General features: G+C 47.8%; 1 protein-coding gene across 4 annotated transcripts in view; it reads right to left on the reverse strand.

Moving 5' to 3' along the window:
• The window catches only part of HHAT (hedgehog acyltransferase), a 308,869-nt gene that overhangs the window by 129,883 nt on the left and 161,419 nt on the right, over positions 1–17,567 (reverse strand). For all 4 annotated transcript variants that reach the window (XM_072733345.1, XM_025982284.2, XM_025982283.2 and 1 more), the window contains exon 9: positions 9,991–10,026. In XM_072733345.1, coding sequence (XP_072589446.1) covers positions 9,991–10,026 — 36 coding nt within the window. The remainder of the gene's footprint in view (positions 1–9,990; positions 10,027–17,567) is intronic.

Below are 17,567 nucleotides of genomic sequence, written 5' to 3' on the forward strand. Positions count from 1 at the left end.
GGGAAGGGGAATCTGAATCTGGAATCTAAAGCCGGTTTCTGGCTTCCCCCTAGTGTGGAAGGAATTAGAGAAATCCCAGGAATTAGAGAAAGAATTCAAAGAAAGGCACTACCCCCATCATTACTTAACAAATGTCCTGTCAAGTAAATAACCCATCTGCACTAGTTTTAGACCATGGATCTTACAGCCTGTCTTGCTCAGTAGCATCCCTGACTCAGAGCTTTTTACACTTACCATAATGTCTCTACGTTGCAAATCTTCTCAATTAGTTCACCAGTGGCTCTTTTTAATTTTTTTAAAAGAGACATTTATTTGCTGGAACATCTGTATTGATAGAAGCTATGTATGGTAGGAAGTAAATTATGCATTTCAACTCTCAGAGCATGAAGGATTTCTTTTACTTGTGTTTTTTTTTTTAAATCTGGGTTTTCTAATTTGCAAACTTAATATAGCACAGCCATGAAAATGAGTAATTCTAAAAAGCTTTTTCTTCAAAAGTGGTAGCAGGACAGAAGCAAGAGTAGATCTGAGAAATATTCTAAGAACTGAAAATCACCGTCATGTGGACACCACCGTCGAGGTCATTCCAAACCCAAAATTCTACCAAGGAGAGAAAGTGACTATAAAGTGCTCCGAGTGTTTCAGTCTGGCGAATAAATAAGAAAAACTGTCTTGGACGGCGACCGTGTTGGGGGACACCGGGAAGGGAGGCTCAGTTTCTGACAACAAAGGAGAGAATACACCAACACATCCTGCAGGAGCTGTCGCGAGCAAAGCAGTCAGGGTTCCGCTGCGGGCAGCCCCAGAGCGGGAGCCAGCGCTGTGGGTGCGGGAGGGCTCCCGTCCTAAGGGCCCTAAGGGCCACTCGTGGGCAAGGGGAGCAGCAGCGAACAGGGGCTCTGAGGGCGGAGACGAAGTACCAGGGAAGGTGCGAGAGGCCCGGCTTGTGGGGAGCTCCCAAGACCAGACGATGACTTGTCACCAGGAGAAGGCTGCAGACCCCCATCCTGAGGGCAGTTCCCAGTGCCAGACCCATGCTCTCAGTGGCCCAGGCTTCTAGAGTGTTCCACCGGGGTTTTACATCCACGTGCATAGCTGCACCTTTTACAATACAAGGAAACACAAACAGAGGGAGGCTAAAGGAGAGTTTAGGGTTATTGTTATTCAACAGAGCAGCTTTCACAGCAGCTGGGCTCAGAGAATCCTCCCCGCGGAGCAAGGACTGGCCTGTCACCCAGCTCCAGCTTGTGGTGGCGCCACATGGCGATGGCTGAGGTTCAAAACTCTCAATTTCACTAACTGCCCAGCTAAGCCTGTCACAGTGAGTTTTGAAAAATATAAGTCAAATCATGTTATTCCCCTCCTTCAAAACCTCCAGTGGCTCTGATGACATTTAAAAGGGAATCCGATCCTCCTGTCAGTGTGGCTGTGGCTTCTGCCTCCAGACCTCCTTGGCCTCCACTGGCCCGCAGCCCCGCGGGCTTCCTTCCCTTCTGGTCCCCACCGGATCCTCCCACCGCAGGCCATGGCGTGTGCCCTTCCCTCTGGCCAGAACAGCCGAGCCCAGACCCTGCTCCAGCTGCCTCCTTGTCCTCGCTCACATCTCCGCTCAGTGTCCCCAGCTGCCTCAAGGAGGCCCTTCCCACCCTACCTGCGCTGTCACAAGTGGCTCTCGGCCCTTGCCCTCCGTCACCTCATGGGAGTCCCCACACCCACTTACTTGTTTGCTTGTCTACCCCGTCTCCGTCCCGTGCAACGGAAGCCAAGTGAGGGCAGAGGGCAGGGCACTACCTACCTTCTCTCACTCATTTTCTCCCAGCTTCTGGAAGAGTGCTTAGGTCACTTGCAGAAATGGGATTACATGAAAAGATAAGGAGATGGTTACTAGGTCCCACTACCTGTTTGAGTTACAATTCATTCATTCAGACACACACACACAAAAACAACAGGAATGGTGCCAAGTCCTCAGGCAGCGCTCCTACCCTACACTCTCTGTCCTTAGGTCACTCACTGACTTCAGCCCTGTCATGAAGGAAAGAAACTTTCTCAATCTGTTGCTTTATTTCTTTTTTAATGGGAAAAGCATTACATTTTTAAAAACTGAGATATAATTGATATATAACATACTAGAAACAAGACAACAGGCCCAAAATGGAGTTGCTAATGCTAAGACCCGCAATGAGACTTAACCAGAGAGTTAATTGCAGTTTCTGCTCTTCCAGAAATGGAATCTCAAACCGGTCAGTCAGGAATCGCCTGATCAGCGCAAGTTAGGTAACGTGCCCCATAGACCCCTGCCATCCCCTAAAGCAAAATAAGCAAAGTAATCCTGCAAAACCAACATTTTCTTTCTTTTTTTCTTTTTCTTTTCTTTCTTTCTCTTCCTTTCCTTTCCTTCCCTTCCCTTCCCTTCCCTTTCTTTCTTTCTTTCTTTCTTTCTTTCTTTCTTTCTTTCTTGCCTAGTTTAACTTCCTTGTTCCCGCTCTCTCCTGCCTATGCAAGTCTCATTTTGTACAGCTCCTCAGGGCTCCTTTCTCTCTGGCTAGGTTGCATACTGTCCTGTTGGTTCCATTTTTGCTCAAATAAACTCTTCAAATTTTCATGCCTCTGTATCTTTTAACAAACGTTATATTAAATTTCAAGCATACAACATAAAAGGTCTGATACACGTGTATGTTGCAAATAACCGCCATGGTAAATCTGGTTAACAATCATCACCTCATCTCATTACAAATTTCTGTGTGATGAGAACTTTTAAGCTCTACTCTCTTAACTTTCAAATTTGCAATACAGTGTTATTGACTATAGTCACTGTGCTGTGCATACATCCCCAGGACTTATGGAGTTTGGGCCTCTCAGAGGGCCCTCTGTACATTAGACACTATGGGGTGTTGTGAGGAATACACGCATGAACTGGACCTGCCCTCGAAGAGCAAAGTATGACACGCACAAAAAGAACTCTGTTTAAAGCTTTGGGTTTCAAACTTCCCTGAGCCTAAGGGTCACCGGGGGCATGCAGTAATGACACTGATTCCTGGTGCCCACCCATGTCAAAGGACCCTGCAGATTCCCGAGGTCCGGGAAGCTTGGAAAACCATTCTGTGGAGGGAGCAAGAGGAAGGCTGCCTGGAGGAGGCAGCAATGAGCTGGACTGGACAGGGCCAGAAGGTGGCTGTGGAGGGGGCGGGGACAACTCAGGCATGGAACACAGGAGCAAAGGAAAGGAGCCCCTAACCTCAGGGAGGGACGGGAGGCCACATCTGTTCCCAGTTGGCGGTGGCACAAAGGGGAGTATGATGAGATGAGGTGGAAAGGCAGCCGGAGGACCAAATGCGGTAGGCCCAGAACAACAGGGTATGGTGTGGCTTTGACAGAAGGGAACAGAAGCACAGGCTCGTCCTGGGGAGGGAGTGACAGCATCAGGTAAGCGGTCACTTTACAGATGAGGAAGGGAGGGCTTGGAAAGGGTTGCTGAGCTCTCTGGAGTCACACGGGGGGAAGAGATGGGCCAGGACGCTGCTTCCAGAGGTGAGGTGGGGAGGAGAAGGGACAAATGGGCCCTCACTGGGTCCCCACTGTCTCCGGGCCCAGAGCCAAGCTACTCATACCACCACACCTCACTACAGCTCTAGGAGGTGAGAAGCTGGAGTACAGACCGAAGTGCAGGACCCTTCTCTAGACACAGGGAGGAAAGGGTCATGTGAAAGATGTTAAGGAGACAGACTGACCAGGATTTGGAAACTGGGCACAGGAGCAATGATGGAAGTAAGGAAGCATCACAGGAGAGGGGACAGCCCCGTGGAAGAGGGGACAACTTTGTGGGATGGAGGACAGCTCCATGGAAGGGAAGGGAGAGCCCCATGGAAGCAGGATAGCTTCTCTTCAGCTCCCTGCCTGCATTTTCACCAACTACCTCTGTGGGGCCTGCTTTGGAATCTGGCTTTCTTCACTCACATGTTCTTCACTTTTTATTTGGAGCACTTTGTTACCAGAACACCACCCGGCTCATTAGCCACCGGTTTTTCACATAACCACAACTGGAATGAAAGGATTGTTTAAAAAGAATGCTGTGCTACTGCAGTGGCCTCAGAGAAGATGAGCTTGCAGCAGGCAGGGACAGAAGAGGCTCGGTGGCTCCCCCAAGGTGCCACATCTCCTCCCCTCCCCACCGAGTGCCACTCAGAGAAGATCAGCAGGGCCTCAACAGGACTGCAAAGACACAGAGCTCAGGCCCACCTCCGGTGGGAGCAGCTTTTAATCAATGCATTTGCTTTTCATACCACTATTAAAAAGCATCTCCTTGGACAAACAAAAGTTGACTTCCGTGTTACATTTACAAAATTAAAAATCCTATGTTACAAATCAGGTAGTCTGCCTCTGAGTTATTGTGTGTGTGTGTGTGTGTGTGTGTGTATGTGTGTGTGTTTAGAAAGACACACATAATAGTTGTATCTTTCTTTTATATTTATCTATAAAAATATGTATATATATTGTGTGTTTATATATGTTTCATGCATGCACTACCAGACTGAATCGGATGCTAATCATCTTTCTATTACCATCTGGTTCTTACTCCCAGGACCAAATGCCCACACACACCCCTTAACCTCTCTGTTTCCAGAGCAGCTCAGAGCCTAAACAGGTACCAACTATCCTAAGGAGACACAGGAAAGAGGGAGGCCTCTCCCCAGCTCTCTTCCTTCTTCTGAAAAGGAGTCCTTTAGCCTAAATTAATCCTGCATTTGACTACTTGCCTTCTTCAAGATGCAAGGCAGTCTCTTTTGAACATTTCACACATCACAGAATCCAAGACATATTTCAAATGATGGTGAGCAGACTTCTTTATCAACACCATGAAGGCTACAATTAACTACAGCAAATGTGGTGGTAGACTTTGTGGTACTCAAAATAAAGGAGGTTAAAAACTACCCTGTGATTCATGGAGCTCCAAACACCAACGTTTTTTAGCCCAAACAACCCTTCCCTTCCGCTATGGGGCTAGTTTTATGAATGGGTCGGGTAAAGGGTGCCACCAAGGGAAAGCCAAAAGCAGCTCTGCTCATTTCCGAATTCCCTGGACCGTTATCTCACACGTTGCTGCCGTTTGCTGCCCTCTGGCAATTCGAAGACACCCAGACCATGGTGGAACCTCGGGATCAACCTCTGGAACAAGATGCACTACAAGAAGTGAACAGTTTTCCCAGTCTACCTTCCTCTGGCCAGAACAAAATGCTTCAAGTGGGCATACGCTGTTTTATATAAACTTCAGCGTTTCTATGGGATTGCAGCTACACTACAGAGAACCACATTCTATAAGCAGAATCTGTTTACTTAGAGAAAGGAATTTCTCACGGCCATTATCAACTCTGGAGATCTCAGATAGCTTTGGGGCCACGTCAGGGGCTCAGGGACGTTTTCTATTTGCCTGAGAAGTATCATTGGCAGGACCCCACCCTCTGCGTTTTCTGCTAGTCCTGACAGGACAGCAAGACGCTATCCTCCTTAGGACAAAAGTAGTGGCTCTGATGCACTTACACCTGGTCTTTAGGACAAAAATGGAAAATAATGGTGAAAAAACTGGTTTTGCTATTTAGGAAAAAAAAATCCTTATTTGAAATGGATTAGGTAGCTAGATAGAAAAATCCAGAGAAGATGAAAATTGCTATTTTTCTGATTTTTAGATGTATAAGCATAAGGGCAACGCAAAGATTGCTAAAGGAAAACAGACAAATTGAATCTTTCAGACAACAGAGAAGAGGGATGGCTCCAGGTTCCCTTTTTGAAGTCACGACGACATTCTGTATCACTTAAAACGATTCCCCAACACGAGGAGCTCCGAGAGGGGCAGATGGGCAGGTACAAAGCCTCTACTGTGTATCCCATAGGAGGGCTGGGGCTGGCCACAACTCTGGGTGAAAATGAAAGATGCCTTGGTCAGCAAGGACCAAACCAAACATCACTAATCATTTTGACTTTCTTGTCAAAACTCAACTAAGCTAAAACTTAAACACACTACCCTCTTTTTACAAGTGAAACAGCTGTTTTCTTCCATAATCTCTCTTCCCAGATTGGACGCTTGTCCCCTTTTTCTTTTGCAGGACCCCAAACCGAGAGTCTTCTTCTGAGGCTTTCCTTAAGTGAGCGTTTCCTCAAAATCTTCCCTTTGATTTTGGTGAGATTTGGAAGGACTGAGGTCCCTGGATTTTCCCACAGTCATCATAAAACACCAATACCCAAGGTGCTCACGTCTCATCAAACCGGACAGCCCCTTCCTGCCCCCACAGCTCAGAGAAACACTCCAACCACGTAACAAGGAGGCATGCCCCTGCTTGCAGCTGCCCAGGCGGGGAGTGCAGACAGGGCTCCCGGCTTCGCAGAAATTTATGCCATTCCAGAAAAGTCGACGTTACTTCCATCAACATAAAAGATGCGGCTGATTAATTTCAGGCACGCTGCAGTTTCTCATACGCCGAAAGCTAAATATTCAATACAGCCTGATGACCCAGAGCACATGTTAAGAGCTCGTTGGAGCCAATAAATGTAGTTAATTAAGAAAAAAATCGATGCCAATTTCTCCAATGCCTCCTCTTTGACGAAGGGAATATATTTTCTTCTCTTGGCCAACACAGGGTGAGGAGGAGGATGCACGCCGCTCTGCCTCACTCTTCCAGCCCTCTACGGTTCTCTGCAGTGACAGGGTCACAGGAAAGGGCCACCTCTGCTTCCCTGCTCCCCGGGCAATCACATGCTGCTTCTCTGCTCGCAACTGAAACCACTTTCCCTAAGCCAAAAGGGCACTTGACACCTTCTGGTGGCTAAATACAAGAGTTCCTCCAATTAAAAAGGAAAAAAAAAAAAAATCCCCACTCAAACCACCCTCTCCACCAGCTGCCTGGCCTGTCTTTGGTCCCCTTCACAGCTTACCTTCTCGAAGGAGGTGTAGCTGTCATGCCGTCATCCGCCCCTCACGGACCCTGCTTCAACCTGGTGTCAGGGTCACCGTGCAGGTGCAGCAGTTCTCACTAAGGTGCCCGGGGGACACAGCACGCAGTCCCCATCAGGCTTCACTGCCCACATTGGGGACCAAAAGGACCCATTTCCTAAAGGCAGCTACAAATAAAGAGGTGATACCCCCTAAGGGATGGAGAACCGACTGCTCCCAGAAACTGCCTCCCCCACACACCACCAGCCCCCCACCTGCCAAATTGGGAGGAGGGCAGAGGAAGGCACTCAGAGCCTTCCCGTTCTTGGCTAAGGGCAGAGTGTTGTCATGTATGGGGGCGGGGGTGGGGAGTACGGAGAGACCTTGTCACAGAGACTGGGGCACGCCTGCGTCAAGGGGAGCTGACCCTCATTCCCCAACCGGATACACAGCAAACACGCTGATTTGCTCTGTCCCTACCAGACCAAAGAAGGACAATTGCAGAGAGATGTCAGGGCAGAAGGAAGCCTTAACCCCCAGTTGTACTTGGTTCACAGAACACTGACTAAGTGACTAGTTAGAGCAGCTCACCAGTACCCACCCAAAAGGGCCTCCTGCCAGAACAAGGGCATTTCCTGCACCACTTACATTAAAGGCACCCAGCCACCCCCTTTCCTCCATCCCTACCCCACAAAGGAGATATGGCTGGAACCCAGAATACGGGGGGCTCCAACCACAAAGGGAGGAGGAGTCCCAGAGGCAGACCACCTCTACTCCCCACTTCAGGTCTCTCACACCACAAGCCTGGCAAGTGATAAGCTCAGGGAAAGCTTTATTTTTTTAATTTATTTTTTAAAGATTTTATTTATTCATGAGACACACAGAGAGAAAAGCTGAGATATAGGCAGAGAGAGAAGCAGGCTCCTTGCAGGGAACCCGATGCAGACCTGGATCCCAGGACCCCAGGATCACGACCTGAGCTGAAGGCAGACGCACAGCCACTGAGCCACCAGGTGCCCCCTCACAGAAAGCTTTAAATGAAATGCCTGTTTTTCTCACAGTGGTATTCCCAGACATATCCAAGTAAGCGGCACATGACAGGCTTCATAATTATTTGTTGAATAAGTGACCGAACAGCTTATGAATCCTTGCCCTCCTTGTCTTTTCAGCCTCATTTTGTTCATTCACTCCAACCACAAATGTTTGTTGAAGGTTGATTCCATACAATTTAATCACCGTAAGGTGATTAAGATGTGTTCCCTGCCCTCAAGAAAGTTGCTAGAAAAAATAAATACAGACTTGGATCTGCCACAAGTAATTGTGTGAACAGTGGCGTGGAAGCAGTACAATGTACCAGATTACATTACATTAACTCAAAAATCCAAACCACTCGCTGAGCTATAGACACCCAGTTTTCTCTCATCAGTTTACATAAGGAATCCTCATGTCTGCCTCTTTGGTGAACGCTGGTCTTTTATCCGTCCTGCTAAAATGCATTTACCCTTAATGTGTCAAGGGCAGCGGTTAACACACTACCATTTATGTGTGACATCCTGGAGAAAGCCAGGAAAATCCCTATTCCTTGGGTCTAGGGTAAGCCAAAAAGATTTCAGGGCAGAGCCTTGGATGAGGCCCTGGAGAAATGACAAGGTATGCATGGCCTTTCCTGGAACACCACTGTATGTGATGCAGCTCAGAAGAATTGTGGGTTTGGGATAAAGGTGAGGCCAGTGATGTACATTTCCCTTCACACAGCATCTTACCCACAGAAAGATGGTCATGCATTGTATAGAGCTGAACCACACTACCAGAAGTTACACGTGCTTTACAGGTGGTTGTTGTTTTTTTTTAAGATTTTATTCATTTATTCATGAGAGACAGAGAGAGAGAGAGAGAGAGAGAGAGAGAGGCAGAGAGAAGCAGGCTCCCTGAAGGCAACTTGATGTGGGTGCGACTTGATCCTGGGATTCCAGGATCACACTCTGGGAGGTAGATGCTCAACCACCGAGCCACCCAGACATCCCTACAGGTTGTTTATTAGCAGAGTCTTAGAATTAGCATTTCAAGTTTCATATTTGCAGAAAGCAAATCACTCTATTTAACTTCTAGCTTCCTTGTAATCATTAACTTACAGTCCTTCAGCAACTGTTATTGCTTCTCACATATATTTTTGACAAAGGCTTTTTTAGCCAGTTCTCACTGTTATTAGAATAGTACAGGCTCATAAGAAAAAAAAAATCCAAAAAATTCAGCAAAGTTGACAGCAGAAAAAATACCATGCAAGTTTTTACCAACCCTGTTAATATTTTGGTATATTTTCATTTAACCTCTGTTTGATTTAATAGATATTTGGAATTAATATGCCCCATAAGCCAACTCTGGTAAAATCACCAATAAACTAGGATATAAACTGCCATCTGTAATCTCTTCCAATTATGAACAAGGTTGGAGCTGCATGACTATAAAACAACCAGTAGATTCAACTTTAAAAGCTGAAATTCAGGGCAGCCCCAGTGGCCCAGCGGTTTAGTGCCTGCCTTTGGCCGAGGGCATGATCCTGGAGTCCCGGGATCGAGTCCCGCATTGGGCTCCCTGCATGGACCCTGTTTCTGTCTCTGCCTGTCTCTGCCTGTCTCTCTCTCTCTCTCCCTGTGCTTCTAATGAATAAATTAAAAAAAATAAAAATAAAAATAAAAATAAAAGCTGAAACTCAATGAAGGGAAAATTGGTCAAGTGGGTTGTTTAATGTACGAATATATGCTGACACTCTTCACTTTTCTATTTGTCTTTCCAGTAGCCCAGCACTTGGAGTAAGTTTGTCCAAGCTTTTGAGAAACTACTATTTCAGATATAAACACCTTTAAACAGAAATTCCTCTGATTGTTTAAAAAGGGTCATTTCACGTGCAATTCTTGAAGGCCCAAAAAATCGTAGTGTTAGCAGTGGGTTTTTGATAAGTATACAACTGCCATTATTTATCAAGATATTTAAAAAGGAATTTAGTTTCATCCCAGTCTTCCATAACAGACATATTCTTCAATAATATAGAATAAAAATTATGGGCTTACCTGATTAAGAAATCATGCAGTCCAACATCAAAATACCTGTTCAAAGAAGACATAGACAAGTATATCAGTAAAAGAAATATACAGCAGTGGTGGACTTGACCAAATATATGTAATTTACACTCATGGTGAATAAATCAATCACTTTATAAGAGCAGTTCTCAAGGTATGACCCCTGGAGCAGCCACAGCAGCATTACCTGGGAACTTGCCAGAAATGCAAATTCTCAGGCCCTACCTCTGACATACTAAGTCAGAAATTCTGAAGGCCCAGCCATTAGATCTGACAAGTCCTCCAGGCGATTCTGATGCAGAACCACTGCTCTATGACAGCAAAAGCGTCTCAGCAAGTCTATGCGCTCTCTCTAGGAAGAAAAAGGGGGGGGGGGGGAGGCCATAAGCGTAGATTTCACCATTTTGCCAACAGGTGAATCCTGTCTCAGATGTTCGCTTGCTCAAAAATAAATGTTTTACAAGTACAAAACCATGCTGGCCAAAGGAAAAATAGAAGTGTCCTTCCATGTTCCTCCCAGCCGTGGTCCCTGGAACTTTGTACCAGAGAGCAACCTTGTCCATGGCTGGGTCTGCCTTGGAAGGGAAGGCAGGAAAGTAGCTCCATGCACATGCTGCTGAGCCTGCCATTGTGCTTGGGCCTCACAGTGGGCATCCAGTAAGTCGTGGGCAGTCGTGGACCCTTTCAGAGACATCTTCCCCCTGACACCACCAAACTGGGTTAATCCATATGAATGGCACACGGCCTTGGTTTCTCTAATTAGCACATTTGTTCCCCCTAAACCTCTGACCCACTTAGCCAGTGTCCTTTTCTCACCTTTGGGTCTGTGAGTAAAAAGACTGGGTGGCTGGAACCATGATGCTGTCAACCATGCATGGCCACATCTCCTAGATGGTGGTCACTGTGTCCCGCCCAACAGACTGGCCTCCCAGGTTAGCCATCTGCCTGAATAAAGCCTGAGTTCATTCTGTCCCTACAAACAATGAGCAACAGACACATAAATTCGCCTAGAGCAAGGTCCAACCCCTGAGGCTCTGACTGTCCCTAGCTCCCAGCTCCATCCCTGGAACATCCCAGCATGCCTGGCACCTCACCTTACCTGACATAGAACAGATGATTACTGACATTAAAATAAGATTACTCTGGATACCTTTAAACAGCAGGCTTCCTTTATGTACTCAAACATCTGTTTACCAGTCATGGACATGGGGTAGAAGAGAACAGAGCAGCAAAGCCAAAATATAAAATACCTCATTCACTACATCACTTACCTGAAGTCATTACATGATTCAGGAAAATGGAATTCAAGATAAATAAGTTCCACTTACTCATTAGTCTGCTGAAAAGAGCTCTAAAGGGAGATGTACCTGCAGGGTTAGCTGATTTGTTTCAATTGATAATACATTGACCTGAGGAGATGTTAAGTTCTTCCTCCAATCATATTTTACACAGATTTTTTTTAAAAATCAATAACAGAAACGAGCCCTCCTCTCAACCAAAACCAAGACTATGTTATGTTCCTCAGCTACATAAGTATATGTGCACATGACAGATAGCAATTGCAAGTTCACCAGGACCTGTAGCATGGGAGATACACGTATAGATTAGAACAAAGATTTCAGCTTCCTTCACTCATCCAAAACCTATTTAGCCATTTCAATTATATCAGCGGCAGAAAGCATCAGATTCTGTTGCAGGAATCATAGCATAAAATAGACACAGAAAGAATCACAGAGAACCTGGGGGAAGGGGAGGGAGAAGACGACCCGGAGGGAGTAATGGAAAACCTAACAATATTCGTAGAAATGACTATTTAATATCTAAGAGGCGGCAATGCCTATGTTCGGTGCATACATACAGAAGCCACTGCCGGTGAGGCTGGTATTGGCACCTCCATTCATCAGTGCAGGAACTAAAGCTCAGAGGCTAAGTAACTTGCAGAGCTCACAGCTAGTAGAGGACAAATCTGGGAGTCAAACTGGGCCCTAAAAGCCATGAATTGCTTGTTCTTCCCACTAAAAGCACAGGCTCTCACTGCCTCTCATTATTACTAATTGAAAATGACTGTACATTTTAAGAACTGGTCCCTTTCCACCTGCCTTGATTTCTGCTTCTTCCAATGTGGCTGCCCTGCCCCAGGCAAGCCCACCTGCTCTGCATCCTTGAGCATACCTGCCCCGCAGGTGCCATCTAGCTCCTTGGGTCTTAGAATCAGCTCAGACTCTGGCAAGTTATGTAACTGGGCTTCAGCCTCTCCATGGGAAAATGGAAATCCCTTATTCACAGGTTATGAGAATTAGGTGATATAACACAAATACAGGGCTTAGCACAGTGCTTGGTAAACCCGTGAGTACTCAATAAATAGTCATCTCCTTCCCTCCAACTTTTAAGAGTTGTTTTAATGGAAGCCCAATCCCCAATAACTCAGTAGGAGAAAGAAGCCACATATAAAGGAAATAATAGGTCTCACTATGCAGCCCACAAAGAGAGGTCACTTAATCCAGGACACAGGCAGGACTTGTGCAGTGGGGTAAAGGGTAGTACAGCTGGAAAGCTGAGGGACAGAGCTCACACAACAGGCAGGAGAGCAGGAAGATCGATTATACCACGGAGGCCTCATAGAGAGTCTTGAAGCTACAGGTGAGAGCCAGCAGGGAACACAGGAGAGCAGGACCATCATCCTGTCTGCCCTGGCCCCAACTGGCACCTCAGGAAGGACCAGTACACACTAATGCATGCCCAGCTTCACCTGTCACCACAGTGTCCCCTAAAGTTTAGGGTCTAAATATACAGAAGTAAGGGATGGTGACACACAGTGATCATTTCTTCTTGTGCAAACATGACTGGTCATGGATGGAATCTGGGGCTGGACAAGTGAGGGTCTTTAAGCATCCCCCATTAGGCAAGCTTTCGATGAGAATACTATAAGAAGCTAACAGTCACTTGGAAACAGGTGGATTGGAGAAGGTCAAGGATAGGGATCAGCATCAGAAAATGTACCAGGAAAAATGTAAGGGGAAGAAAACGGAACTTCCTCACAGGTTTCGCGTCTTACTCCTTTGTGTGTCAATGCATCCGTGTGTATAACTCATTCATTTAATAGATATTTTGTCAGAGCCTCCTAAGTGCCAGGCACTGATCTAGCCCTGAAGAGGGGGGTGGGGGGGAGTAACATAACAAGAGCCCTACTTCTCATGGCACCCCCAGTCTAGGTGGGAGAGGTGAACAACAAATAAGCACTTACATAAAGAAGGTAACATCAGGGATCCCTGGGTGGCGCAGCGGTTTGGCGCCTGCCTTTGGCGAGGGCGCGATCCTGGAGACCCAGGATCGAATCCCACATCGGGCTCCCGGTGCATGGAGCCTGCTTCTCCCTCTGCCTGTGTCTCTGCCTTTCTCTCTCTCTCTCTCTCTCTCTCTCTCTCTCTCTCTCTCTCTGTATGACTATCATAAATAAATAAAAATTAAAAAAAAAAGAAGGTAACATCAGAGAGCAGAGAATGCACACAAGGTGACAGGACAGAGGGGGGCCACACAGCCGCTCAGGGAAGTCCACTCTGATGAGGCGACACTTGGGTGCAGATCTGCATGGTCAGAAAGGACGAGCTATGCAAAGACCAGAGGGAGAGTGTTCCAGGCAGCAGGACATCTGGGTAAAGCCCCAAGGTGGGAAGGAATGTGTCATGCTGGAGCAAAGGAGGAAGGCCCAGAGGACTGGGACAAGCCAAGGTAGGAGAGGGGACGGGGACCAGATCTGAAAAGGCTGTAGATAAGGAGTTTGGGCTTCATTTTAACATCGATGGGAAGCACTAAAGGGTCTTTAACAGGGGAATGGTATTTCTTTTCATTTGTTTAAATTTCATTCATTTAGGGGGAGAGGGTGTGGTATGCTTTGATTTATGTCTCAGAAGGAATACTCTGAGTATCTTAAAGGGAAAGGATGAGACAGAAGCAGGGCAGGGAGCCACTGCAGTCCAGGCGAGAGGTGACCGGGACTCACCCCAGGACAGAAAACACTGGAAATGAGAGAGAGAGAGAGAGAGAGAGAGAGAGAGAGAGAGAGAAAGAGGCATGGATTCAGGTATGATTCTGTGATCGAGTACAAAGACGTGCTCCCAGACTCCTGCAGGATGGGGGAGAGGGAGGGATGGAGGGAGAGGAAAAATAATCTGCAAAAGAGCCGAGTGCCTCACATCACACAGCTTCACACCAGGCAACCCCGAGGTTCAGCCAGGCCTCGGCTGCTTTCTGGAGGCTCCACAGTACTGCTTGGTGGCCCACATCCAGACTGAGGGAACGACGATGTTCTGTGACTGGCTTAACTCGGAGAATGGCTCACCCGCTGGGAGAACTGTAAGTCAGGGCAACGGTTTGGGTCCTTTTAATGAATTTATTGTGGTAAAATACACAAAACTTCCACTTGAACCATTTCTTTTTTTTAAAAGATTTTATTTGTTTATTCATGACAGACAGAGAGAGAAAAAGAGAGAGACAGAGACACAGGCAGGGGGAGAAGCAGGCCCCATGCAGGGAGCCCGATGTGGGACTCGATCCTGGGTCCCCAGGATCACACCGGGCTGAAGGCGGCGCTAAACTGCTGGGCCACCCGGGCTGCCCCCTTGAACCATTTGTCACACGTATAGCTCAGTGGCATCAAGAGCACCCACTCACACCGCCGTGCAGCCATCACTACTGTCCATCTCCAGAACTTTTTCAACCTTCCACACTTGAAATACTGGGTTTCCTCTTTCCCATGGTAAAGCTGATTTGGGCTCCTTCCAAAGGATTCAGGGGTGCCCCCCTTACATAGGGCTGGGCCTTTCATTTCAAAACAGAAGCCAAGCAATGAAGTCTAGAAATATCTTCTCATTTAATTTTCCTGTATGGATGTAAAGGTGCCTTAGGGGACTACAGGAGAAAGGGAATATGCTTTTTTTTTTTTTTTTTTTTTTTAGAACTGTAGAAGGACACCTGGGTGGCTCAGCAGTTGAGCATCTGCCTTCAGCCCAGGGCGTGATCCTGGTCCAGGGATCGAATCCCACATCGGGCTCCCTGTGAGGAGCCTGCTTCTCCCTCTGTCTGTGTCTCTCTGCCTCTCTCAGTCTTCCATGAACAAATAAATAAAATCTTAAAAAAAAAAAAACTCTATGCCAGGCACTGGGCTAGGCTCTCTGGATATGATCTCTTTTGGCCCTTGCCACCTGCCAGAACAGATCCCTGTTTTATAAAGCCTCAGGCCCTTATCCTCTATCACATAGCTAGTAAGCTGCTGAGTCAGGATCGAGCTCCGAGTACCAAACACCAAAGCCGGTGCTCTTTCCTTTTGTATGCTCAGCCACTGACGCATTTAACAAATATTTCCCATGTGCCAGGTAGTGGGAATTCGGTGATGCACAGCACGGAACCCCCGCTTCAAGGAGAGCAGAGCCTAGTAAAGAGGCGGCGGAGTCAACAATAGGTTCAACACAGTGTGATGGACAACAAACGACTATCCCTCGGTGGGTTGCAGGCTCCAGGAGGGCCAGAATCAGAGCCAGCCACCAAGCAGATTCTCAGTGAATGTCCAAAGTGTGACCGGTGTGCCGTAACGCGACACCAGCGTCTCTGTCCACCCTGGCACCTGGCACAGCACGCTGCAGATACAAGACGCCCAAGCACTTATTTCACACACCAGCTGCTATGCGTAGATCTGTAGAATACATACCCACGGATAGAAACGGGGCTTCTCTTCTGAAATAGGAGGCCTGACAAACTGTAGCACAGTATTTCTCAGCCGCTCCTAAGACAATAATCTCTCATAGGCACCAGCTCACGGCGAGCCAGGATTTCCTTAAGACACATGAGAAACAGTGACTTGCACGCATTTACCCTTGGTTCCTTGCAGAAATCGACAATAGGAAGTCTTCTGCATGCGGATGTGACATGCAAGTTTTTGTCGCCCGCATGTCCCCTGGGCTCAGCCGCGGGAGGCAGCCTGCTACGTGCCCGGGAAGTTTCCAACAAGCTGCAGTGTCCTAGGCACGGCCGCGAACCTCCCACCCCGGGCAGGTGGGAGCATGGGGTAGAGGGACCACCCGTCACGCAGAGAGCTGGACTGGATGACCTTAACGGCGTGCCAAGCCCTGGCTGCCGAGCGTCAGCTGTGCTCGGGCCAACCTCCCAGGGCGCTGGCTCGGGGCGCGCTGCACCTGACACCGCGCTGCGCGTGCGTCTATCCCAGAGCACCCTCCCTTGGCAGAGGAGCCCCCCACGGCGTGTCCAGGGCACAACTCAGAGCAGACCTCACACGTGGCTCGAGCAGGTGCTCGGCCCTGCCAGGATGCCCACCTTCCAGGCCCTTCCTCCCAGGCTCGCGGGCTGCTTGGGAGCCGCCAGGCCGTCTCCCTGGTGAGGTGCGTTTTAGGGGCGCAGTTGCCGTGGCCACTTGGCGCGCCACGTGCAGGGCAGTGTTCGTATCAAGTGCCACGTGCAGGGACAGTCCTCGCTCTGTCTTCAGCCTACAGTCCTCAGTTTCTCACCCCCAGCTGTGTTCATCCTGTTAGGGGGCCACCGGAGCCTAGCTCTCACATTTTCCCACCTGCGAGGTGTGAAAACTGACTTAGACACTTGGAAATCAAAACCAAATCCCATCGCTAGGAGAGTCAAGTTTATACGCAGACTCAAGAAGCCCTGATCCCCTGAGGGGGGCACCTGATGGGATGAGCACTGGGTGTTATTCTATATGTTGGCAAATTGAACACCAATAAAAAATAAATTTATTACAAAAAAAAGAAGCAGCCCTGATCCCTTCGGGCTGGGCTACCTAACTTAATTTCAGAGAATGGAAAAGGCCTTCAAGTCTGTCTGCGCTGACCTCCTCACTGGACAGATTAGGAAACAGGATGAAAGCAAGGAAATAATTTGAAACAGAGCTCCAGAACAGAGCCACAGCAAGCAGTCCCTGAGACTCCACCTTGTATTCAACGGGTCACAACACAGCCCTCCTCCCAGTCTCAACTGGCATCTGAATTTTCAGAGAATGCCCCAGATCGGCAACAGGTGTCCTGATGACATCACGTAACAAGCGGCACCATGTTATACCATGTCCATCTCCATCTGTGGAAGCCATGCAAATACAGAGCCTGCAGGATGCCTCTGCAGGAGCCCGCACTCTCTTACATTTCTTCCACTGTCTGGTCCTGTCTGGATCTAACTTGCATGTCAATTTGAGATTCAGAGCCTGCTGACATTCAAGAATAAAACGTGATACTGGGAGTTATCTAGAATAGCCAAATTATGGAAACAGCCCAAGTGTCTGTCCATCGATTGATAAATGCATCAGGAAGATGTGTGTGTGTGGGGGGGGGTGTATATACACACACACAAATGGAATATCACTCAGCCATAAAAAAAAATAATGAAATCTCAGGCACCTGGTGGTGAAATGGCTGAGTGTCTGCCTTTGGTTCAGGTCATAATCCCGGGGTCCTGGGATTGAGTCCACATCAGGCTCCCCGCAGGGAGCCTGCTACTCCCTCTGCCTTTGTCTCTGCCTCTGTGTGTCTCTCATGGATAAATAAATAAAATCT

Source organism: Vulpes vulpes, chromosome 13 (assembly GCF_048418805.1).
Source record: "Vulpes vulpes isolate BD-2025 chromosome 13, VulVul3, whole genome shotgun sequence".
NCBI lineage: Eukaryota > Metazoa > Chordata > Mammalia > Carnivora > Canidae > Vulpes > Vulpes vulpes.